A 25,139-nucleotide genomic window follows, 5' to 3' on the forward strand; every position below is an offset into this window, starting at 1 on the left:
CTTCAGTAGGTCCAACTGAACAAATGAGCTAAACTCTAATACTGTTATGTAATTTATGGAAAAATGGATGTCTCTCTATAATAGGGCAGCAGTAAGTCCAAATCCCAGAGGGAGAACAGTGATGGAGAGAGCAACTCCTCCAGCTCCACCACACTGAACAGCACAAATCAGGTCTGCAGAACACCAGCATCTTCAATATATTTTCTGTCATAATGTCATATACAATAAATTTGCAATGATTTTGATGGGGGTCCACTTTTCTAAATGCTTACCAAGGCCACATAAGGCCAGGGATACTCCATCCCAAAATGAAAATGTTGTCATTAATCACTTTTTCCCCCATGTCGTTCAGAACCCGTGAAAGCTTTGTTTGTTGAAAGCCAAGTAAATTACACCGCCAATATCCAGAAAAGTATGAGAGACATCATCAGAATATTGCATCTGCCTTCAGTGGTTCAACCGCAACATTATGAAGTGTTTGAAGTGTAATTTTTGTACACAAAGAAAACAAAAATAATGACTTTATTCAACAATTCCTGTCCTCTTTTTCCTCTCTGTTTTATCACATAGCACCAATTTGGAGAATCTGCGCTGTATGCAGGTAGTGTACGCACTTTTGTATCATCGGTGCCACAAGAATACGTTTTTTACATATATTTACGTTTTGATTTGAAAGAAAACAGCGCAACCTTGTGTTCAGCTCATAATCTCCAAAATGGTGCTATGGTGATGTGGAGAAAAACAGATGAAAGGAAATGTTAAATAAAGTTGTTATTTTTGTTTTCTTTGTGTACAAAAAGTATTGTCGTCTCTTCATAATGTTACAGTTGAACCACTGAAGGCAGATGGAGTATTCTGAGGATGTTTTTCATACTTCTGTGGACATTGGCGGTGTAATTTACTTGGCAGTCTATGGGACAGTTAAAAGCCTCCCGGTTTTCATCCAAAATATCTTTAATTGTGTTCCGAAGATGAACAAAGCTTTTACGGGTTTGGAACGACATTGGGGTAAGTGATCAATGACATCATTTTCATTTTGGGGTGGAGTATCCCTTTAATTGGTTAAAAAATAAAGCAAAAGATTAATTCAATTTTAAAACAACCATTTGATAATTCAGTATATCTTAACCACTTCAACTGTTATTTTGATTTTTTGAGAATTAGGCTTATGCAATATTGGACCCACCGGTGGGTCCCCAGAGTTGATGTGGTTAAAATGAATTTCTGTGATGAAAAGCTGAATTAAGCAGCCGTTATTTCATGTGATCTTTCAGAAATCATTCAGGCTGAATTGGACTTCAAATGGACTGATCAATTTAATGCATCCTTGATGAATAAAAGTATTAATTTCTTTTAAAAATTATTAAGCCTATAACTAATCAGCTTAATGCTTTTATATAATTATAGTGTCAGCAGCAAAATTACTTAATGCACCAGTGTGTGCAAAACAAGAATACATTTTATTAGTGCTAATAATCACAATAATTTGAAATGTTCATTAATTTAACTGTTTTACAGCTTTGTATTTCATGCAATGATTATAGAGCTACAGCTATCTGTCGTATAAGATGTGTTATTCACACTTGTAATAAGTTATATGCCCTCACATGAACCTTTTGCTTTTAAAATAGCTTCTGTTTCAGCAAGATTGTTGACATGTTCTTTTTTTTTTAAGGAAACATCATTGGAGGAGCCCCTCTGCTCTTTCTCTCCCTCCAGTCCACTCCGCTCCCACAGTTCCACAGGGGATCTGAAGCGTCTAGAAGGCTCAGTGGGAGGTCAGGAGGGTCCTGAGAGCCCGCCTCAGGGTTTTAGGAGACGCGCAAGCTCAATTAGTCACTCTCCCATGCTGTCGACCTCTGAGCCGAGCCTTCCCCCACTACAACACACTGCCACCACCAAGCCCAAACTGGTCCGACACTACTCAGTCAGCACAGATTCCCCACATCAGAGCAAGTGAGACTGTGTGTGTGTGTGTGTGTGCTAGCTGCTTCATTTGATCATTGTGCATAGTTTGTGTTTATCCTAATTCAAATCACCAGTTGCAAATTCAAATTGCAACTGTGTTTTGTAGTGTTGCAAATAAAAGTTGAATATTTGCATTTGTAAATGCATGTACACAGTCGATGTCAGCAACAGACTCCTGTCAGGCACACACTTTAATACTGTTTCCAGTTCTTACATCATCACATTTTTTAGTCTGCAGTGCGAATACAGTTCGCTGTGTGCTTCACCGTTTTATTCTGTGCATCTTTGCTTTTGTATCCCTTTGCACCCTACTTTATTTTTTCCCATCCTTTCTGTGTTTTCATCAGTCCTTCCTCCCCTCTGGCCTCTTCCTCTTCTGTTTGTCAGCGGCCTTTGAGGCCTCGTACTTTTGCTCTTGATCATTCCACCGGCCCCTCAAGCAGAGGTGAGGTGTTTGTATGTGTCTTCTCTCTGTTCTACTGCCATTAACAAACACGTCAGGCTTTTTCACCCATATAAAAATATTTCTTTCCTCGGAAGTTCCTCTGAAAACAAATTGGACTTGCAGGCTGGTTCTGAGTGTTTGGTTGTTGAGTATGCATTAGATGACCGTGATCTGGTCTAGTAAGACCTATCTTTTATATCAGTACTGGTGCCATGATCAATAGAAAACATCCCCTTCAAATAAAATACTGTCAGTTTTCTGTGGGCATTAATTGTGTCAGGCAATTATGGCGGCTTCTGGAATGGGGTTCATTTGCATAGATCTGGGTTTAAATTTAAATTTTAATTTTTTTTGCCCACAGTTTAAATGAGCGTGAACATTATTTTAAAATAGCCTCCAAGTTGTTTTAGTGTACTGCTTATGATTGATCAGTTTATGTTTGCCTTTGTCTAAAGATTAGGTTTGCACAACAACATTGCTTCAGAATAGTGACATACTTGAATATTAAATAGTGGGCGGGTTTTATTTAGAGCTCCGCCTCTGTCACTCATAACAACCTAAAGGTTAGAGGGGCGTGGTTAAGGATATTCTGCCCAAGCAGTCAAACTGACAGAAGGAATGCCTCTCTAAAGCAGAAGCAAATGTTCAGATTTTGGTTAAAGATTAGCAAGACAAACTATTCTTTTAGCAGATTAACTTGCATAGATTAATTATTCACCTCAAGACTAGCAATATGCACTAATAAAGTTGATTTCATGTGGACTTTTATTTTAGTTACATCTATTTCAGTTAGTTGCCAAGGCAACAATTGTCATTTTTGTTTACGTTTAAGCTTTTTATCTACTGTTTATATTTTATTTCATTTCAGCTTTATTTAAATTAATCAATTTAATTAATCAATTCAAAACTGGGTTTTGTTATGAAATACCACACATTAAATTTGCACAGCTGTTTGCTGAATTCACCTCAATGTTCTCAGTTCTGCTCCAACAAGAAGAAGATAGATTTCGCTTTTGTGCTGGTTTCAATCTAATGAGGCTATTCCTTACAGGCACTCTCTGTCTCACTCCTTTACTTTGTGGCCTCTCTCTCTCTCTCTCTCTCTCTCTCTCTCTCTCTCTCTCTCTCTCTCTCTCTCATGCTCTACCTCTCAGTCCATCAGGGCTGAGTGGTTTTAGAGTGAGATTACACTCCTCCTCCTCTGTTCCAAATTTCCTCAAATTTCTGGCCCCTGTAGTGGAGAGCGATGATACCAGTGAATCTCAGAAGAAGAGGTACTCTGTTTCTTCTTTACTTTCTTCCAATCCATCTTTCCATTTTCCTGTCTTCCATCTCTGTTGTTTTTATGCACCTGCCACAGAGGCTGATGTGGTTAAGGACTCATTAGATAAGAAAATAGTAAATTTTCTTGTAATGAATCAGGATGTGCTCAGAAAATCAAATAATTGAGTTTTTCTGCAGCTGTGTGTTTTTATAAATGTGTATTTTATTATATTTTTCAGAAGAAAAGCTTAGACTGTTAGTTTCATTTGTTAGCTAAGATATTATGCTCATTTTGAAACCATAAAAAAATGGATAGCCTAATGTTTGTGAATAAAACACAATGTCATATTTAAAATAAATCACAACATTATAATGTACAAAATATAATAATACATTTTGGGATTTCCTAAAGATAATATTTAACAGTGATGTAATTTTTTTAATCTAGATTAATCTCACTGTGATCTTGAAATTAATATAGATTAATCTAGATTAAAATGGCTCGTTCGAATTCTGCCGAAGCCATTCAGAATATGTGTGTTACCCAAATAAAATTGACAAACAGTAAGTCTTTGAGAAGGGTTTATCAAGCTAGGTGGTGCATTAGAAAAGGGGCTCATCTCCTGTTTCCAAAATGCATCACAAAGTGCTTAAAAAAAAGCTGTAAACTAATTCCACATTGCACAAGGTGCAAACAACCTTACGCCTGTTTCACACATACTCCGTCTGCAGTGCGTATGCGTTTTTTTCGCACCCATGTTAACGGATTCCAGTTGCGTTCCAGGAGCGTTGCGTCTGCAGAAGTGCAGCGATCGTTTACGTACCGAGTAGCGGACTGTAAACGTGTCCTGTGTGAAAGCACATCGAGTCCGTGCTGCACCACATACGTAATGCACACGTACTGCATACGCACTGCAGACGGAGTATGTGTGAAACAGGCGTGAGCAGGCCATAGCTGGGGTCAGCGGGGACCCGGTGAAGGTTGTACCAGTGGGCCCTGTTTGAAATTGTTTAATTTGTATGTTCGTTTATTTTTATTTATTTGTGCTATTTACGCAATGTTTAAGTTTTTTCAAGTTTGTAGGTGTCATGGTACAGAAACCAAATAATTAAATGTAAAATAGCACTGGATAGTCTTCAATGTAAAAATGAAATATACAATCAAACCTACATTTATTCAGACACCTTCAACATTTCTCACATTATTACAGTTTTGCTATATATATAAAAAATTATTTCTGGTGTCTGAATAATTTGTGGTTTGACTGTTAAAACTACAAAGTAATTCAGTCAAGAGCAGTGAGTGATTTTCATTTTGATTTTCTTGGATTAACATTACAGCAGCCAGTAGCATAAATTAGGCACGGTCACTTTAAGAGATGATGAACGCATCCAATATAATACACATCTCATTTTTTCCTCAACTGTTTACTTTCACTTAAGAAATAACTGACAGTTTTTTCGAGCATAATTTCCAAGGTGGATATTTTGACATATTTTGTATGTATTTGTCGGCACAAGAGCAAAAATAAGAAAATTCGATGTTCACATCTTTTTGTTTGTTCAAACTGCGATTTGTATTTGTTCGTTCAGGTGCATGAGGGACTTCGAGGAGAACTTCGCAGAAGAGAGCTCGGTTCGATCTCTCTCGTGCGCACCGAACACACCGCGCGAATAACCAGCTACTCTGTTCAGCTTTTCCGCGTCCTGTGTTTGGATGCTTTAATGTTTAAATCGACAAGCGGTAAGGCTTAAAAACACGTGAAAAAGATAAGCTTTCGTGACGATGCGCGGCAGTGGCCCGTCAACTGTCCTGAGCATCTTTTTAGGCTGGCCTCAGCCAGTCGGTTATATAAAATATCAAGGTGAAAGTCATCATAGCTTGCTTAGTATAGACCCAGCTCCCAACCCAACTTTGAGAATAGATTAACGGCGATATTTTTTTTATTGCCCGATAAGAGTCTCACGTTAACATAGCGAGCTTAACGGCCCACCACTAAAAAATACATATACAAATATTAAATCTGTAATATACTTTATTGTGCATATCAACCTAATTGAATAATGTATAAAATTATGGAAAATATACAATTATTATATACAAATCATTTCTGAAAAACACCATTACTATAGGGTTATTTCATATTATGAACACAATATCATATTTTAATAATAAAAATAAAAAAACTCAAAATGCCACTAGTAATGAATCGGTCTAGGATTGTTTTGAAATAGTTTTTTTTTTTTTTTGGTCTTGTTTATCAACTTTCAAATTTAATATGGCTCTACTCTGACACAAGCCTGTGACTACTGTCTGTCAGTGTGTGTATATATTTGTATGAATGGACACCTATGCTTATGTATTTGAATGTGTAGTGACGTGGCGCCCCTGTCCAGTCCTGGAGTGGAGTGTGTCGTTGGGGATGACAGTCCATTACGTAACCGGAGACACTCCTGGAGACAACAGATCTTCTTACGAGTCGCCACACCACAGAAGGGCTCAGACTCCAAAGGTAGCACCCTAATTAAATATACAAGTAGGGTACATTGATACCAAACATAATCTACTATAGCAGGGATCCTCAAATCTGGCCCACGAGATCCACTTTCCTGAAGACTTTAGCTCTAACCATAATCAAACACACCTGAGAATACGAATCAGTGTCTTCAGGATCATTAGAAAATCACTGGTTTGTGTGTTTGATCAGGGTTGGAAATAAACTCTACAGCACATTGGTCCTCCAGGGCAAAGTTTGAAAGAACCCTGATAGACATCAACTGTACTTTACAGTGTACAGTGCAGTTAGTGCCTCTACATGCCACTGTTACCGATGGTGTCCTGTAGGTGGCACCCTTGCTCTTAATGATGTGCTAAGTGTGAGTGAGTACGCAAACTGACAGCCGACTTGGACTTGATGTTTCTTTTGGCAGAGAAACAGAATTGCAATGATTAGCACTTTACCCATTTCTTCCGCACTTAGATATGACTTGCTTTTCTTGACCTGTTTTATGTCTTTTTTGAACTGCCAGAACAGCAAATGAGGTCTGTTATTTTGAAGTTGGTGGCTCATTAGACTTGTTAATACCAGATGTCAAAACACCCTTCAGGTGTGCGTGTGAATGAGAGAAATGATCATTAATTATCCACACTCTTGTGTAGCTCATTAAGCCTAAAAAAATGCCTTCAAGTTATGGTGATTTTAAGCCCAGGTTTAACAGTTCTTACAAACTACAAATTGCCTGTTTTAATGGCCATCAATGTAGAAGTTAATTGGAATTCCTTAAAGGGATAGTTCATCTAAAAATGAAAATGATCATTTTCACCTTCATGTCATTCCAAAGACTTTTATTGAGCTCTGGAACAAAAATAAAGATTTTCTTTAAAAGGATCTTATTATTTTTGTCAATGCTTTTGAAAGTGTATGTATTCAACATTTTGAAGCTTCAAAAAGTACATAAAAACATCATAATAATAATCCAAATGAATCAAGCGGTTTAATCCAAATCAATGATTGGGGCAGGTGTAAACAGTGAGGACCTCAGAGTACACAAAAAAGCCTTTTCATAGGTAGTTTCTAGGAAGGCTCCAAATAATCAGCCACTTATCAGAGCCAGCTGATAATCATTTCTTTTGATTCAATATGAGGTCTCAGGGGTGTCAAACTCAATTCCTAGAGGGTTGGTGCCCTGCAGAGTTTTATTCCAACCCTGCTCCAACACACATAGCATGTAGTATTTGATTAGCTGGATCAGGTGTGTTTAATTGGGGTTGGATCTAAACACTACAGGGCTCCGGCCCTCCAGAAATCAAGTTTGACACCCCGACGTAAACCGACCATATTTTTGTGTTCTAAAAGAAGTGAGCATGCTGACACTGCGAGATGCTTTTGTATTGTACTTTTTAAATAAGTCCCCTACAAACACAATATAAAAAGCAGACACAGCAAAATGGTAGCAGAAACAAATGTAAGTAAAAATGATATTATGAAAAACCTACATAATTAAACGGGAGGAAATGTAATTTATATATAAAGACTATATTTTGAAAGTATTATAATGTTACACTGAATACTAGTAATTCAACAAATTCACATAGTTTAATTATGCTTTGTTTACTTAAACCTATTGGCTTAATTTGACTTTACCAAATATCTACCTTGGATGGGGACAAAAAGTGTGCAAATAAAAGATCTGGGTGGGTCTCTATTGTACAGTCTACTCGGGAAAGAAGGATATAAAAATGAATGACAAAAGCATTTTGGTATGTTCATAACACCGATCTAACAGATGGCTTCAGAAGACTTGGAATATAGGCTACAAGACTACTTGTTTTATGGTTTATGGTGGTTAAAAATAATTCTAAAAGGTGTTTTTGAGAAAGTTTAAAATAAAGTTACAGTTTGGAGAACTAAGGTTACTGTTGTGACATATAAAGTTTCAAATACTTTGTGTTTTTCTTTAAAGCAGAAATAGGCATGTGTACAGTAGCGTGGACTATGTTTGTATATTCAGTTAAAATGTGTCCAGTATCTGATTCTGGAGAACTGACCTTCTTTTTGATTACGGAAAAAAAAGTACATGTTTATGTATGTGCAGTAATATGAGTACACTTCCTTAAAGTAGAATGCGTGCCAAGAGCGCTGTTATTGTATGAGTGTGTTTCTGTATATTTGGGTGTGTCTTGATAAGTGTGTGTCTGAATGAAGTAATTCTTGTATTAATGAGGTAACGTGTGTGTGTGTTGGGTGTGGTGTTTTACAGGAGGTCATGTTGACAGACATCTACAGGAAAGAACCGGCCTTATTGACCCACTTACATGTGTGTGTTTGCGCACTCGCAAGGCGTTGGTCTGGGCAGAAACACCACTTATGTACAGAGGGAGTGGCCAGTCAGGGCTCTAGACTAACTTTTTGCACTGGTTGCACTAGTGCGCCTAACTTTTTTTTTCTTAGGTGCACCAGCAAAAAAGTTACTTGTAGCCTAAATGATTAATTAACAATATGGTCAACATAATGTTCTTTATTTGAAGCACAATTCTACAAGAAAGGTAACTTACTGAAAAAGTAAGGACCAAATTGGTTGCAATCTAGAGCCCTGCCAGTGTGTGTGTGTGTGTGTGCGCGTGTTGGCAGAGGGAGTGACCGGTTTCCAAGTGTCCAAGTGCGTCAGTGTCCGCTGTAGCAATCTCCACAGATACACTCAAACACATGTGCTACTCCACCCCACTGTAACTCTTGTGTGTGTGTGTGTGTGTGTGTGTGTGTGTGTACAATTCCTAACATAATTTTTTTTTTTTGAGAAGTTTTATGGCCCTTCTGCTGAAAGCCTTGAATTATGCCATGCAGAGACATTGACTGACAAAGACAGAGTGTGTGTGTGTGTGTGACAAGTTGTACTTGACTTGTATATTACGGTGTATGCAGGAATCTCAAGGATTGGGTGGGAATTAAGATCTTTGCCCATCTGCCATTTTTACACACACACACACACACACACACTCATATATATCTATATATATATCTATATATATATATATATATATATATATATATATATATATATATAATTGTATGCATTCTAGCAGATGCTTTTATCCAAAGTGACTTTCATTGCATTCAGGCTAACAATTTTCTCCTAATATGTGTTCCCTGGGATTCGAACCCCCAACCTTGCACTTGCAAACGCAATGCTCTACCACTTGAGCTACAGGAACAAACATCCATTTATATATTTGTAAATCTTGTAACCCTTACTGTAATCTTTAAAAGCTGTTTAAACTGACAGCAGCAATATCTTCAGTGAGAGTTGGTGAACATTTCTGAAGCGTTTATATTTCTTCAGATGAGCTGAGGTGTCAAATTAGAACTGCTGTCTGAACAAATGCAAATCAATTTATGACTTTTTTTTTTTTTGTCTGTTTTGATCTGTGGGTGGGAAGAGGACTAAACTACAGCAGGTTTAGACAAGCTTTGGTTTTGTACAGCATGTTACAGGAGTGAAACCCGGAGTTGAAGAAAGATCTAAAGTGTGTGGGTGAATGCCATTTTATTTCAGCACTCTGATTTGATTTTTCTTTTCCTTGTAATTGTGCTGCACTATCAGGTGATCTCAGTCTGTGTATATACCACAAATAACAGAACACTTTATTTTTCTTTATGCACAATTTCTCATTTTGTTAACAGGGTAGTTTGAGGTCTCGCATCCGCCCTATATTTTGGGTGGTGTTCATTTAACACCTCTGCCTGTGCGTATGGACACTTGTATTTGAGTGTATTTCTGTGTGTTTTGTGGTTTGCTCTTTTGTTAAGTGTTAATTTTTGCAAACATGAGAGAAAATTACACAATCTGTGTAATTTGCTGTTATCGAACACACCTGCCCTTTATCAAAGTGGGGGGAAATCACAGACATATTTCAGGTTCTTTTAGCTTCATCTTGAAGTACTATGACGGCATGTTAACTGTACATATTCTTTCAGTAGTTACAGATGTATGAATCAAAACATGTATTTAGTGTAAGCTTATAAACCTTTATCTGAATCATTTTAAGCTTACATGAATGATTTTTTTTATCAGTGAAAATTAATGATGATGTTGGTAATTTATGTAGTTGTCATTGATTTAGTGAAATTTGCGTTTAAAAGAACTTGGTCAAAATGTTTATCTTAGTGAGACTTAGTAAGACTTAGTTTGTCATAAAAATTTAAATTTAAGTATTAGGCCTATTATTTGACCTTTCATTACTTTTTTTTAAATTTCTGAACATTTACATTTAATACTTTATTGTTTATTTTTAATCTTTTCTCATATTATTTGTCTTTTTGTTTATCATTTCTGTCTTTATTTCATTACTGTTTATTTAATAAACACAGGGTTATATTATATATAAATACAAAACACCTTTAGCATAATACAGGACGCTAAAATAATTCAATAAACATTAAATCAAATACTAAATTTAATAAATTGTAACACAAAACACCCTAATGTACAGTACTGATAAAAATAATAAACACTTTTTAAATGAACTGTAATCATATGTGATGTCACAGGGAATTTTGGGAATGTTTTTTTTATTGTGAATTTAATAGCAATTTATAGATTCATTGTTTTTACAACCATAAATTCAGCATTTATTTTGTCATAAAATGTTATCCATTTACAGTTTTCCACTTTATGTGGGAAGTGTAATGATGACCTTCTTCTGAAAAAATTTGAAACCTACCACAATTCAGAATTACAAAACTTAGTTGGTATTGGTATTAACTGCTGAAGTCATGGTATAATGACAAACATCTTGATAGATTATATAGATGTTGGCAGCTATTGTTGGTAATTTATGTAGTTCATGTAAGTGATGTTAATTTTGTTCTGTTGTGACAAACTATATTGTTTTTCAGAATCCACCTTAGAGGTTGGCAGCAGAATGGCGCTGGGAGGTGGAGTTGGGGGCGGGGACAGCACCCTGGGGGCGGTGCCAGAGGAGAGAAGAAAAAGGAATGGGGCGGAGCTAAGAGAACTATGGAGGAAAGCAATTCTTCAACAGATTCTTCTGCTGCGGATGGAGAGAGAGAACCAGAAATTACAAGGTGAAACACGTTCACGTGCACTAACTATTATCACTGTGAATACTGTCAGTTCAGAATACAAATGACTAGAGGTCGATACGGGTTTTTGACTGGCCTATGCGGATATTTAGAAATCAGGGCAGCTGATGGCCGATATATAATGCTAATTTTGTTAGCAAATATGTTTGGCCGATTTTCTTTTTTTCTCCCCATTCATCTCATAAAATTGAGTTTGAGAAAATTATTATTGTAGGGTACAAGATAGTTATAGTAGTTGTAGCCCAATTTAGAGTAATAATACATGGCTCAAAACTTAAGCACCTTCTCAAAACCGTTCTGATGCACGCTTTTTGTTTGTTTACTGACAGAAAAAGTGTTTCCCACAGACTGCAGATTAATTCTCTGCTAGCAGGAGGCGCAGTTGGAGCCGAGATATAGCGGTTACCCCAGTAATGGCTGTAATCAAATAAGTGCTGCTCACAAACAGGCATTATAGGAAAGATGAAATTAAAATGACATCGACGTTCTTCTGAAGACAGTCGGTTCTTTTCAAAAAGATACATTCATATAAAAACACCCGCGCTGCATTTTAATTTTGAAACGTGAGGCACTCATTTTATTCAATAAAATATAATCCTTTTGGATGATGCCATCGTCCATCGCTGATGGACATCACAATGTTGTGCTGGTATCGTCTCCCCCACCACTTTGAATGCACGATTGCTTTTTTGTTCCACTATCACTTTCGAGATCCACGATCTCACGTATTCTATTTATTCCATTGTTTCTCAATTCCAGTCCTCACGCCCCCCCTGCCCTAAGTGCCCTGCGAAGTGGACATTACAGGATATTCCGCCATGATTTCAGTTCGAAGTGAACGTATATGTTCCATTCAAAGTGCAATGAAGTGTGTGAGACGTGAATTCAAATTGTATTTATTTACAGAGGCATATGATGTCACACTTGTCCGTGTGTGAAGACGTTGTGCAGCGCGAATCCATGAATGAATGTTCCAAAGTGAGGTAAACTTCAACAGATTTCCCCTGCTCCGGGAGGAAGGGAGCAATGAACACTGTGTAGGGACCATGTCAATGGGAACACAGTTCAAACGGTGTTAGGAACCGTTAGTTGTTTTCCTTTATAAGGCTTTGGGCCATAAAATATTGGCTATACTTTGTCAGCTTATTTAAGTTTATTATTATTATGATTATTACTTTTTGTTAATGTTAGTGTTTTTCTTCATGTACAAGATCTTAAAATCACAACATCCAGTTTATTAGGTATTATGTAATTATAAAGCTAAGTTTGTTCTTGCCTTTAGGATTTATTCAATGAATGGGTATTCAGCATTAATACTTCCTTTTGCGGTTCTTGGAAATTCAGAGCTGCTTTAAGGTCATGTGCAGCTGTCAAACGGGTGATTTGCCTGGCATACTTTCAGCATACACAGTAGCGTACACACACACACATTTCTGTACAACCTGAAACACCCATGCGTTGCCTTAGCTGGAAGTGCCTGCTGCAGGTTATGAGATGATCGTTAGAGGTGAAGAGTTTTGCTGGCACAGATGCGCTCTGATTTGGGTGTGCTCATGATTGACAGTGTCATGCCTGGCCTGCCATGCCCAGTCATGTTTCTCATGACCTGAAAAGAAAGAACAGAAGCTTGAAAAGAAGCAGCGCGACCTATTGAATAGGGTGTGGATGTAAAGAAGTGGGTCAGAAGATGTGGACTGGGAAAACTGTCTGCCCTACATCTAGCCTGCGTATATATTACCACTTCTCAATCACAGTTTTTTTTTATGTTTGACACTTTAGAGACTTCTATTTCTATTTATGTATTTATTTCTTTATTTTTGTCCCATGGGTAAGTATGGTTGGGGAGGGTATTATTTCCCCTCTTGCTGTGTTTGTGTTTGTCTGAAGGAGAATTCCCGCTGGTACAATAAGTGCGACTTAATAGAACTTAATAGTGTTGTTACAGTAATAATGACAGAATAGAAATAATGTGAATTGAACAATTTCTAGTCTATATTTGTATGTACTGTTGCTTCAGTAACAGTAGTGAATAAGTTTTGCTGCATGCTGGGCACTGTTGTTTTTTTTTTAATATATAATCAATATAAAGTTATATAATCAAATTAAACATTTTATGTCCACTACAAAGGTTTGGGGTCAGTAGGTTGGGGTCAGTAGGCAGCACGAGCATTTTCATAATTGAAATGTTTTTTCAGCACCAAATCAGCAGATTACAATGATTTCTGCAGGACCTGATGAACATTTTACTTTGCTACTACAGGAATAGAATAGAAATAGAAAATCATCTTTCATTCAATGTGTGTACAGCATCAGAGAGTGACCTGCAGTGCAGACGACTGAAGCTGGACTATGAAGAGATCACGCCATGTCTGAAAGATGTCACTCTGGTCTGGGAGAGAATGCTCAGCGCCACTGGGAGGTCAAAGGTCATGTTTGAGACCGAGGAGATCCACACAGCTGTGGGACAAGGTGAGTTACACACACACACAATCACACCTAGAAGCTGATGAGTTGTATGAGGTTTGTTAGTTTGTTTTGATTCCTGGATTAACTGAACTAGAACTGTACATTGAGTGAGGAGTATGTAATTGGCTGTTTTAGACCGCTTATGTATCAGTTGTCAGTTTTTTAGAGGAGTGTAAACTGAGTTAACTGTGTGCATTTATTTTGAAGCTTTTAATTTGCTTTTCCTGAGAATTAAAAAGGGGGGTATGTTTTTCATATTTGATGTTTATGGAGAGAGTGTGTGTGGGAGTGTTTAATATAGATATAGGAGCTGTCTCTTTGATAGTCAGGGTTGTATAGAGGTAGTTCTGTGGAATGATTGGTGAGATTGCACACAGCTATGCATACAAGCACACACCTGTTCAAGTTCAGTGCAACTGTGGCATGAATATGTGATATGTTCATTATAGAGTTCATTATCGCGATGAATCTGGTCCAGTTCTTTGCACTTTGCATGATTTATGCTTCATAAACTGCAGTGGGGACAAACTGCTGAGTATTTGCAGTTCTGTTTGGTGTCACAAAAATTACACAAAGATCTGTTTTTTTGGGACTAAGTCTTCTTGAAGTGATTTTTATGGACATCAATCTACAAGTCAGATGAGATCACGCACTACTGAAAAAGCACTCAAAACTGTGGTGTTCTGCTCAAGATATTCAAAAGATCCATCAATCAAACACTCTCCTTTTACTCTTCTTTCTGTTTTTCTCTCGCTCTCAGGCGTTCCTCGGCAGCATCGAGGAGAGATTTGGAAGTTTCTTTCAGAGCAGTATTTGCTGAGGCAGGAGGTGCCCAGCGCCAAACCTCCGAACATTGACACTCCTTACAAAGAGCTTCTGAAGCAGCTCACATCCCAGCAGCATGCCATCCTCATAGACTTGGGTTAGTATTACAAGCACAATGGTCTGTCCCAAAACCATACCTTGGTATGCATTGCTTCCTAAATCTAACAAAAGGCTGGAATACAAGACATGACTTTTAAAATCGGAGCAGATATTAAAACACTAGGCATCATACACTTACCGACTTTGTAAACAGTCAGAGAGGAAAAACTGGGCATCATACACTTAACGATTGTTGAATGTCTAGTAGACTTATTGTAGTCAACGGCATGTGTTTAGCCCCTCAGAAATCTGTCTTGAAAAACAGAAACATGTTCAGCTGATGAGCTCAACCTGACACTTATTTGGTGGGCTTGCTTAATGTTGCGTTCTAGCATGCTGAAAAACAGCTAATCTGCTCTTCTGTCTTAAAAATACACACTAACTTGTACATGCTCACGCTTGCCCTGAATTTTTTGTAAAAATTGTCATCGGAGTATACACACAAGTCTCCATTCTTTGCAAAACGTTCATTAGCTCCATTATTATAGAGAACAAACTTCTGCAGAACCTCAGGCTGAATGAATGGTTGAGACACTAGCAGAGATGGACAGATGTGAAGATGGAGAGATTAATGGGGAGGATTGAAGTATTCAATGCAATACTTTAAATTCCTTTTGTGAGATGATTGCGTGCTTCATTTATGCATTTATGTTCTACAGCTTTCCAACCAATTGAGTGACACCATTTGGTAGTTTCCATTTCATCCTATGCCACCTCAGATGCACTTTTAGTCTACTTTTAGTAAATTTTTCCCATTTTTTTTTCCATTTTCAATTAAAAATCTTTTTCAAATTGTCAGAACTCGAAACACAGAAATTGAATATCTATTTTTGTTGGCCACTTGGACACTGTGGGATCCCAGGAAATGTACAAGTGGATGCTGCTGCTAAAGAAGCATTTTCCACAAATTTTGAAAAGTGTCCCATACCACCCACTGATCTTAAAACTACCGTATTAACATCATCAAATAGACAAATGAATGGGGCCTGTGTACGAACAACAAACTGTATGAAATTAATCCGATTGTCGGTTAAATTTGCATCTTTATTTTCAATAATTGATGGGATTAGATCATAGATACACAGTGCCAAATTGGACATTTAGTAATCAAGCAGTAACAAAGCAAGATCCACTGATATGGTCTTCATGCCAGTGTCCAGTATCTTTTAAAAAAGTTTTTTTTTAATTTTATTATTATGTTTTTTTTTATTCTGCTAGTTTAAGTTCACTTTGGAAATTAGAACTCCACAAAAAAAAAAAAAAAAAATTTAACAGACTAAACCCTGACTTCTTTCTTTCTTTTTTTTACCTTATACAAGTTTTTAAATTGCTCTTTTCTATTATTTTAACTTGTTACTTGCCATGGGAATAGCAAAGGAAGCTAGAATGGCATTAAAACATTAACCAACCAACCTGCCAACTTTGAAAAAGGAATTACTAAAAAAAAAGACACATACGTGTTATGCAATGATATTCAAACACTGAAGTGTGACTTAAGTATCCAGATACTTGGCCTCTGTTTAAACCTACATGAGAGAAGCATTGTGGGAGTATACTGTAGATGTGCCTCAAAAGTTAAAACCTGCACCAGATTTTGGTGGTTGATATCGTGTCAAATAAATGAGCCCTGATCTGTTCTGTCCACCTGTCAGTTATTTCTTTCTACATGTGGCTAAAGCGCCGCACACCCATGAGAGTAACCCTCTGAATGAGTCTGAACACTAGAGGAGGAGATTGAGCTTAAAGGAGGGGGTCATATGTGTCTCTGCCAACATCAACAACAACAGCAGCATTGTTTTACTCCGTCTGCACTGAAAAAGAAGAAAAGTATACTTGAATGATTATTCTTCTTCCTCTCCCAGGACGTACATTTCCCACTCATCCGTATTTCAGCGCTCAGCTGGGTGCCGGCCAGCTGTCTCTCTATAATCTACTGAAGGCATATTCTCTGCTGGACCCGGAGGTGGGTTACTGCCAGGGCTTGAGTTTTGTGGCCGGCGTGTTGCTGCTCCATTTGTGTGAGGAGGATGCATTCCACATGCTCAGATTCCTGATGTACGACATGGGGCTGCGGAAACAGTACAGGCCTGATATGATCATACTGCAGGTACAGTAACATTGTCGTATACAGTATATGACATTATATATTTCCTAAAAATGTTCCCACAAAAATGTAAGCAGCAGTTTTTAAGCAACTGTTTTCAACATTGATAATAATAAGAAATGTTTCTTGAAGATTTCTGGAGGATCATGTGACGACTGGAAATTCCTGGAATAATGGCTACTATGAATTAATCTTTGCCATCACTGGAATCAATTACATTTTATTTTATTAATATTTCAGATAGGAGGCAGTTATTTTAAATAGTACAATTATTTCACGATATTACCGATGTATGTTTTCTAATTTTAATGTGGCCACATATTCTGCCCTACAAAACCAAAATGTAAAACATTTGTTTGCTAAAATGTGTTTTCTTGGTTTTCTCTGAATCTGAGCATAGTTGAGACAAACATGTCTGAGTACAGTTCATTGTTCTATAAACTAAATTTCCGTCATAACTCGTGAATATATAGTTTATGGGATAGATTTAAAAGTGTGATCTTGTTTTTTTGCAGTTCAGAAGTGCATTGAGTTCCTTAAAATTGCATTTAAATATCATATAAAAAAAAAAGTTTAACAGTTTATCACGTTATGCGTACACTTTGACAGCCCTGATAAAAATCAAGCAAAAAACATTCTACAACTAAGCATGCATGAAGAATTTAAACCAATACTGTGGGCCAAGTTTCTCATCCACCTTCCTGCAGAGTTTATCTCCAACCCCTATCAAACACTGTTGAACTAGCTAATCAAGATCTTCAGGATTACTACAAAGTTGCAGGTAGGTGTGTTTAATCCTGGTTGGAGCTAATATCTGCAGGAAAGTGGACAATCCCTGGTTCATAAGATGAGAGAGATATTTTTGTGTATATACATTTTAATTAAATGATTAGCAAGTTTTGTTTTCTACTGACTGATATTGTTAGTAACAGTTTTTCTCTCCTTTCTTTCTCAGATTCAGATGTATCAGCTGTCTCGTCTGCTGCATGACTATCATAGGGAGCTCTACACTCATCTGGAGCAGTATGAGATCGGCCCTAGTCTCTATGCTGCTCCCTGGTTCCTCACCGCCTTTGCCTCACACTTCCCGCTTGGATTCGTGGCACGAGTGTTTGGTAAATGCACACTTTAATACTCACTGACACTCACCATACACTCTTTCCCAATCAAAATAAGCTCCTAAGATTGCCCATTACCACATTGCTTTTTGTAATTATGCATTTAACAGAGACATTTATTTAAAGCAGGCACAGAAGGGCACAATAGTCGTAGCTCTTGAATTGCATACTACCTACAATCCTTGGGTTTTGTTATCAGCTCTGAGGTTTAACCACCAAGCCACAGATTAAAAGCATCTTCTACTGAACTAAAAGATCAAAACCATGTTAATAGATCAGATGCCAGTGTGGTAGATAGTGATGGATTGCCTTTCTCTTAATTTCCTCAGAAGTGTTTATGAAGATGGGCTGCATGTTTGACATTCTTTCATCTGAAAGGATACTGTGGAACACACACACAACAGCACATTCTCTTTCTTTTGTCGTGACCAAATACAGTCAGGTGCACACATATCTGCACATATACAGACACACCCTGTCTGCAGAGACATTAATGAAATGTTGCAAGCTGGCACCGGTTTTCATCTTGAGGGGCGGAGTTACAGGTTGGGGAAGAATTTTTGCACCTGGGTTTTTGACTTTCTTTATTATTTGTGTCTTCTAAGTGACGCTTGCTAATGCACATTCTTTCTTAAAATGCCTAACACTAACGTCTTTGGTGCGTTATTCGCCCTGCACCTTACTAGAGACATAGTTGATACATGAAATCATTCGGCTTATTAATGAGAGGTGTGCTCTTAATTTTAAATAAGTTATGATTTTCAAAATGTTATTGTTAACTAAAATGATAAAAAATTAAATTAATTGAAATAAATCTGAAATGAAATGAAACAAAATCTAAATATTAGATGATAAATGTGTGTGTGTGTGTGTGTGTGTGTGTGTGTGTGTGTGTGTGTATTGATTCTGTGATATGTTGCTGAAAAAGAAATCTGATAAGGTTTTATAATTAACAATATGTCCTTCACCATTTATAATTTTCTGCTTCTCTTTATCCTTCTTGCATCTCAATTTATCTCCTATGCGTAAGCTAAAGTTAGTTATGCATGGTAATCAAAATCATTGAAGCTTAACGACTGGCGCTAACTTTGTTTTGCTTAATCACTGTACCGTGACGGTGTGCGGTATGATTATAAGGGAGAATGTCATTGACCTTGTGACACACAAACTCACATCTTTTTCCAAGGGTAATCGCTCAAACTATCTTGTACCATCTTGAACCATCTCATTTTACACTGACTTACACGCATACACATTTCTATTGAGACAATATTTTATCTTTGCACATTCGCATACATTTAAAAACAAACACGCGTCTCTCAACAATTTTCCTTTGGATTTTTAAATTGCATATTTATTTCTGCTATTTTACACATTGTTGAAATTGTAATAAAAAAAGAAATATATGTATGTGTGTGTGTATGTATGTGTTATATATATGACTGTGTGTGTGTGTATATATATATATATATATATATATATATATATATAATATGAAATTATTTTAATTCATATTGGAAATTGAATACTTTTTTTAATATTCATATTATTTAATATAATGTTTTATATTTATTAAACATAATCCACAGCTTGGTGTGCATTAAAATATTTTAATGCATGATTTTGAGGCAAAATGCTTCTTAGTTTTTGCCCTCTAATGCTCCTTAGTTGTAAGTTATTTTATAAAAACAATAAAATAATAAATAAAAAAATAAAATAAATAAATAAATAATACATTTAAAAACTAAATGAATAATTTAATTAGCTTTAGAGATTTGTTAAAAGTTAAAAAAAAAATTTAAGACCATTTTAAAGAATTTTAATATTGCCTATTTACTGGCATAACTTGAAATAATTATAATTTTATAGTTATCTGCAAGCATTTTTTGTTGGTTTACCCGTAACTCATTTGTTGTCAGGCATGATGCTAATAGACTACTGAACCTTATTTGTGAATATAAATTATATTTGTATTATATCACTATGCAATATTGAAAAGTATTTATTGATTCGGTATCTTTCAGACATGCTGTTCCTTCAGGGATCTGAGGTCATCTTCAAGGTGGCTTTGAGTCTTCTTGGTAGCCACAAGCCACTGATTCTTCAGCACGAAAATCTTGAGTCAATTGTGGAGTTCATCAAAACAACCTTACCCAATCTCGGCCTTGTGCAAATGGAAAAAACAATCAATCAGGTAATACATATATCAGTGTTAGTGTGCATGCCTGCACCATACCTGCAAATATGATTCGCATATACACATACGCACTTTCACTTGTGCTGAGTGTCAAGGCAGTCACACATTTGGGTGTGGATTCTATTTGTGCTTTTGTGGTAACAGCAATATGTGTATCTGTCCCTACACAATCAACACATACTCATGCTCGGGTGTGTCTTGTGTTCATCTTCATATGTGGTTTTCATAAGTACTAGTTTCATCATGAACTCGGCACAAATAATAGTAAAGTATGGGTGTTGCTCAGTGTGTGCCTGTGCATGTATGTGTTTTATGTCTAAAACGATGAAAAGGGTTTCATGCAAGAAATTCACCACAAGTTCTCTTGAATATTTTAAATAATTCTCAACCATGTACAATTAATAGATTTAGCAGCAAGAAAAGAAATGAAATAAAGCAAGAGTAACAACAAAACAAGTGTATGAAAGCTTGTCTCCACCACTGAATAAAAAAAAAAAGGTATTGCGACTTTTATTGATTTTATTTGCAATTCTGACTTTATAAATCGCAATTGCAATTTATAATATCGCAAATCTTTTCCTCAGAATCCGAGTTTATATCTTGCAATTCTGTTTTTATAACATAATTTAAATTAAAAAGTCAGAATTGGGAAATCTCACAATTCTGAGAAAAGAATTTAGAATTCTGAGGAAAAAAGTCAGAACTGCAAGATATAAACTTGCAATTGTGAGTAAAAGCATCAGAATTGAAAGAAAAAAGTTATATCTCAAAATTCAGACTATTTTTCACTATTGCAAGTTTATATCTCGTAATCTTGACTTGATCTCTTGCAGTCGTGAGTTTATATCTCACAGTTCTGACTTTATCACTCGCAATTGCAAGTTTATGTCTCACAATTCTGATAAAAAGCAGTAAGGAAAACAGGCTTCCATACAAGTGCAATACAGTGGGTATAGAAAAGAATCACCCCCTTTAAAATAATCACATTATGTTGCATTGCAGCCTGAAATGAAGACGGACACAAGTTTATGCCTTATCTAGCTGTACTTACTCAGTGCAACTTATAAAAGAAAAAATTAATAAATAAACTCAATCACTGAGTTGGAAAAAGGATCACCCCCCCCCCACCTCCTAAAAATGTCTTGTAAACTCAATCAGGTGTAGGAAATCACCTGGTCCATGGCACATTTGAATTTCAGCTGTGGTCATTTTGATTAGCTCAGTATGAAAAGAGCTTTCTTGGAGCATGTCAGGCTTTAGTAGTGCAACTGAAGCAAACAGTCAACTGTAAATGGCAAGGCACTGTCAAAAGATCTCCAGGATAAAGTTGTGGACAGGCACAAGTCAGGAGATGGATACAAAAAATTCAAAGACTTTTTCAATGCCTAGAATTAGAGTGAAGTCAATTAATAAGTAGTGGAAGGTGTTTGGTACATCACAGACCCTCCCTGGATCAGGACGTCGCTCCAAACTGGATGAAAGAGTCAGGAGGAAACTGGTCAGATACCTCTTTTCCACCAAGGCAGTTTGAGTGCTGGTTCGGAGCCAGTGCCTAGTTTCAAATTGGTTCTTTGTGTTTCGACACCCAAAACCCCAGCTACAAACAAGATGATTTGTAAGTAGCACCAAAACATTGCTGGTCTAGAAGTAAAAACCACTCTCATCGGGGGCAGGGGGCATGGTTATCGTGACCAACAAGAAGAACACATATTTTTGCCCACCATTTTTGAAATAGCAGCTAAACACGAACACGTTGGATTTTCAGTCTTTAGATGATGATGTAGGTTCGCAAAGCTATGAACATCAATAGCAGTGCAATCTGCCATTGTTAATGGTGTATTTAGGCTTGTTCAGGATGCATCAGCACTGCACAGTGCCGCCAGAATGATTGGAAAAAAGGAGACGATTCTCCTTATGCTTTTGGATCGCTTTTGCTGTGCTTTGGTGTTGTGCGCCAATTGGTCTGCATGTAGCCGATGCATCTCGAACAAGCCTGTTGTTTTTGGCTTTGCCGTGCTAATGTAACCGGGAAAGATATCAGTGATGTAAGACCAAGAAGCCTACAGCAACTCTCAAGCAGTTCTAGGAATTTATGACAAAAAGTGGTCATTATATGAATGTGATAACAATATCACATATTCTCCACAAATGTGGCTCGTATGGGATGGTTGCAAGCATAAAAGCCACACCTAAAGAAAGGTCACATGCTGCCGTGACTGAGCTTGGCCAAAACGCACCTCGAAGATTCTGAGGCAGATTCTGAGGCAGACTAAAATTGTATTATTTGGCCTCAACATGAAACAATATGTCTGGTGGAAATCCAGTACAGCTCACCAGTCAAATAACAGCATTCCTCCAATAAAGCACTGAGGTGGTGATAACCTGTTATGAGGGTGTTTCTCTGCAGCAGGGACTGGAGCTCTTGTCTGGATAGAAGGAAAAATGGACGGGGCAAAATACTGTCAAATTCTTGAGGAAAATCTGCTGCCCTCTGCCAAAAAGTTGTCAATGGGAAGAAGGTTTACCTTCCTGCATGACAATGACCCAAAGCACACAGCAAAACTAAGCACACAGTGGTTGAAGGAGAAAAAGATCAGAGCCCAGACTTCAACCCCCCTGAAAATCAGTGGAATGACTTGGAGACTGCAGTCCACAAACGCTAACCATCAAATTGAACTAAACTTAAGCAGTTCTGCAAAGAAGAGTGGACAAATATTGCGAAGTCTAGATGTACAAAGTTAGTAGAGCCCAATCCCAGCAGACTAAAAGCTGTAATTAAAGCAAAAGGTGCTTCAACAAAATACTGACACAAGGAGGTGACCCTTTTTACAACATGTTGGTGTTATATCATTCACTTTGGATTGCACTGAGTATACAGCTGGGTAAAAACAAAAACTGTGTCCATCTTCATTCAAGGTGCAAAGAAACAAAATGTGATTATTTAAAATGGGGGGGGGGTTCATTTTTTATACCCACTGTAAGTATAGCCAAATATTACAAGTCTTTCAAAACATATGATCGCTGTGTGAGGAACATACTGAAATGTACGCTGCTATTCGATGAATATCTTGCCCTGTTTAGGGGATGATAATGATTTTATGGTGAATTTTAATTTTATGTGTACTATCGCTTATTATAAAAAGACAATGTAAAATGAAAATATTTGTTAAATATGTTAGACTTTATTTTTATAATTTATTTTATCAAAAAAAAAGCAGGTTGTGAAGAACACACACATAAAGGGCAAGTTTGTAGGCACAAAGAGACATGCTTTGACTTGTCCAGTTTTGACATTCTCTTCTTGTATAATTGTACATGTCCCTGTGTAGGTGTCTGAGATGGATATCAGTAAGCAGCTACAGGCCTATGAGGTGGAATTTCATGTTCTTCAGGACGAGCTCTTGGATGGTCCCTCCACTCTCAGCCAATCACAGCGGGTGGCCCAGTTGGAGAAGACCAATGGAAGCCTCCGACAACAAAACTTAGACCTCCTAGAGGATGTTCAGGTGGCCCATCCTAACACAAGCAGACTCCTTTTATATGTTTGCCTTTACATAGGTTAAAGGCTTATACACACTGTATTTGAATTTTCTGTGTTAATGTAAACAAAAAGATTTCAAAGCTAAATGGTGCATCTTTATAAACTCCACCCAGCAAAAAATGCAAAAAACAACTTTGTTTTAGTTTTTCATTGCTATGTTTTTTCCCCTGTGTTCTTTGTTTTTTTCACGTATTAATTATTCACCTGTTAAATTTAGCATAAGATGTAGTGTAAATAGTTTCCTTGCAAACATAAGATTATACATAAGATTTCAATTTTTATTTTTTTCCGGTTTGATCCGTGTGCTTGTTTAGTATTTTAGTTTGAGTTATTTAAATTCAATTTGATTTCTACTATTTAAATTTAGCATCATATACAGTGTGAATTGTTTCCTGCCAGATTTTGTGTCCGAATATTTTATACTTTGAGTGAACAAGTCAATATTGTCTTCCATCAGGTTGCTCACGCTAAGATCAGATGGCTGGAGACTCGTGTGGACGGCCTGGTGAATCGAGAGGCTGAGCTTCAGTCGGAGGTAAAGACTCTCCAACAGGAACGGACAGAGCTGCAGCAGACTGTATCCAGTCTCCGAGATCTCCTCAGCAGTCTGGGTGTGAACAGCCCCTGCCCTGACCAGGAAAATCTCACCAACAAAAGCTACAACCAGTAACTGTGCCAGTGAGGAGTGTCTTTATAAACACTCAACTGACTTCACCTGATCTGCTATCAAGCTCCTCCTGTAAGCATCACCTCTGTCGTCATCCTACTGGCTCTGTCGTCCTTTAGACAAGCTATCTTAGTGGAGATGGACAGGTAGGTTTTCAGGGCACTGACGTTCCTTCAGTGGAGATTTTCTTGAAGGGTTGAAAGGGTGTCTTTTAGAGTCAGATCTTGCCTGAATTGATCAAACAACCTAAAAGATTAAAACAGCTCAAAAGAATAGCTGAGATTGCTAACGCTTTCTGGTTCTTACATCTGTTGTGACTGATGTTTAATTTCTGGACAGAGACGTTTTGGGTCACCATTTTTAATATACTCTCCCTTTTACACTCCCTGATGTCAATATGGCATTGACCACAACAAAGCCTCTTAGGTAGATTTGTATTTTTATATTCCAGTGCAATATAAACAAAGAAAAAAAAAGACATCGCTCCAGTACACTGTAAACCTGCACAATCTTCTGCTCTAACAGAAACCAAAGAGTTCAAATCTGAGTGCGTTTCCATAAATGGAGAAATATCTGTTTTATAATTATTTTCATCTGAGACTGAATGCTGCTGATTTACTCAGATCACCAAAAAATCACTTGCTCTTAACAGAAAATTCGCACTTACACTTTCCCGAAATAACATTAGCACTATTCAAACACCATTCATTCCCTTTCATTATTACACACAAATGCAAAAGTGCACATATAAGCACAGTATCCACCAGTTGGTGTATTTTGGATAATTTGGATTATGAGGTCTCTAATGATGGAATTTTTGGCTACTTGGCTGCACTGCTGTT

At 37.1% G+C, this 25,139-nt stretch overlaps 1 protein-coding gene across 6 annotated transcripts in view; it reads left to right on the forward strand.

Moving 5' to 3' along the window:
* Positions 1-24,731, forward strand: part of LOC132142239 (TBC1 domain family member 1-like) — a 47,416-nt gene extending 22,685 nt beyond the window's left edge. For 3 of the 6 annotated variants that reach the window (XM_059551948.1, XM_059551951.1, XM_059551952.1), the window contains 11 exons: positions 85-171; positions 1,676-1,956; positions 6,053-6,189; positions 11,074-11,262; positions 13,588-13,749; positions 14,507-14,668; positions 16,533-16,777; positions 17,730-17,889; positions 19,917-20,086; positions 23,419-23,595; positions 24,088-24,731. In XM_059551948.1, the coding sequence (XP_059407931.1) occupies positions 85-171; positions 1,676-1,956; positions 6,053-6,189; positions 11,074-11,262; positions 13,588-13,749; positions 14,507-14,668; positions 16,533-16,777; positions 17,730-17,889; positions 19,917-20,086; positions 23,419-23,595; positions 24,088-24,300 (1,983 nt within the window). In that variant the 3' untranslated portion in view covers positions 24,301-24,731. Of the gene's footprint in view, positions 1-84; positions 174-1,675; positions 1,957-2,315; positions 2,421-3,567; positions 3,688-6,052; positions 6,190-7,485; positions 7,643-11,073; positions 11,263-13,587; positions 13,750-14,506; positions 14,669-16,532; positions 16,778-17,729; positions 17,890-19,916; positions 20,087-23,418; positions 23,596-24,087 lie in introns of those variants that run through there. The other 3 variants (XM_059551954.1, XM_059551949.1, XM_059551953.1) reach the window with 3 other exon arrangements.
* Positions 24,732-25,139: the final 408 nt, after the last annotated feature.

The sequence above is a fragment of the Carassius carassius genome, chromosome 6 (assembly GCF_963082965.1).
Source record: "Carassius carassius chromosome 6, fCarCar2.1, whole genome shotgun sequence".
In the NCBI taxonomy this organism is placed as follows: Eukaryota; Metazoa; Chordata; class Actinopteri; order Cypriniformes; family Cyprinidae; genus Carassius; species Carassius carassius.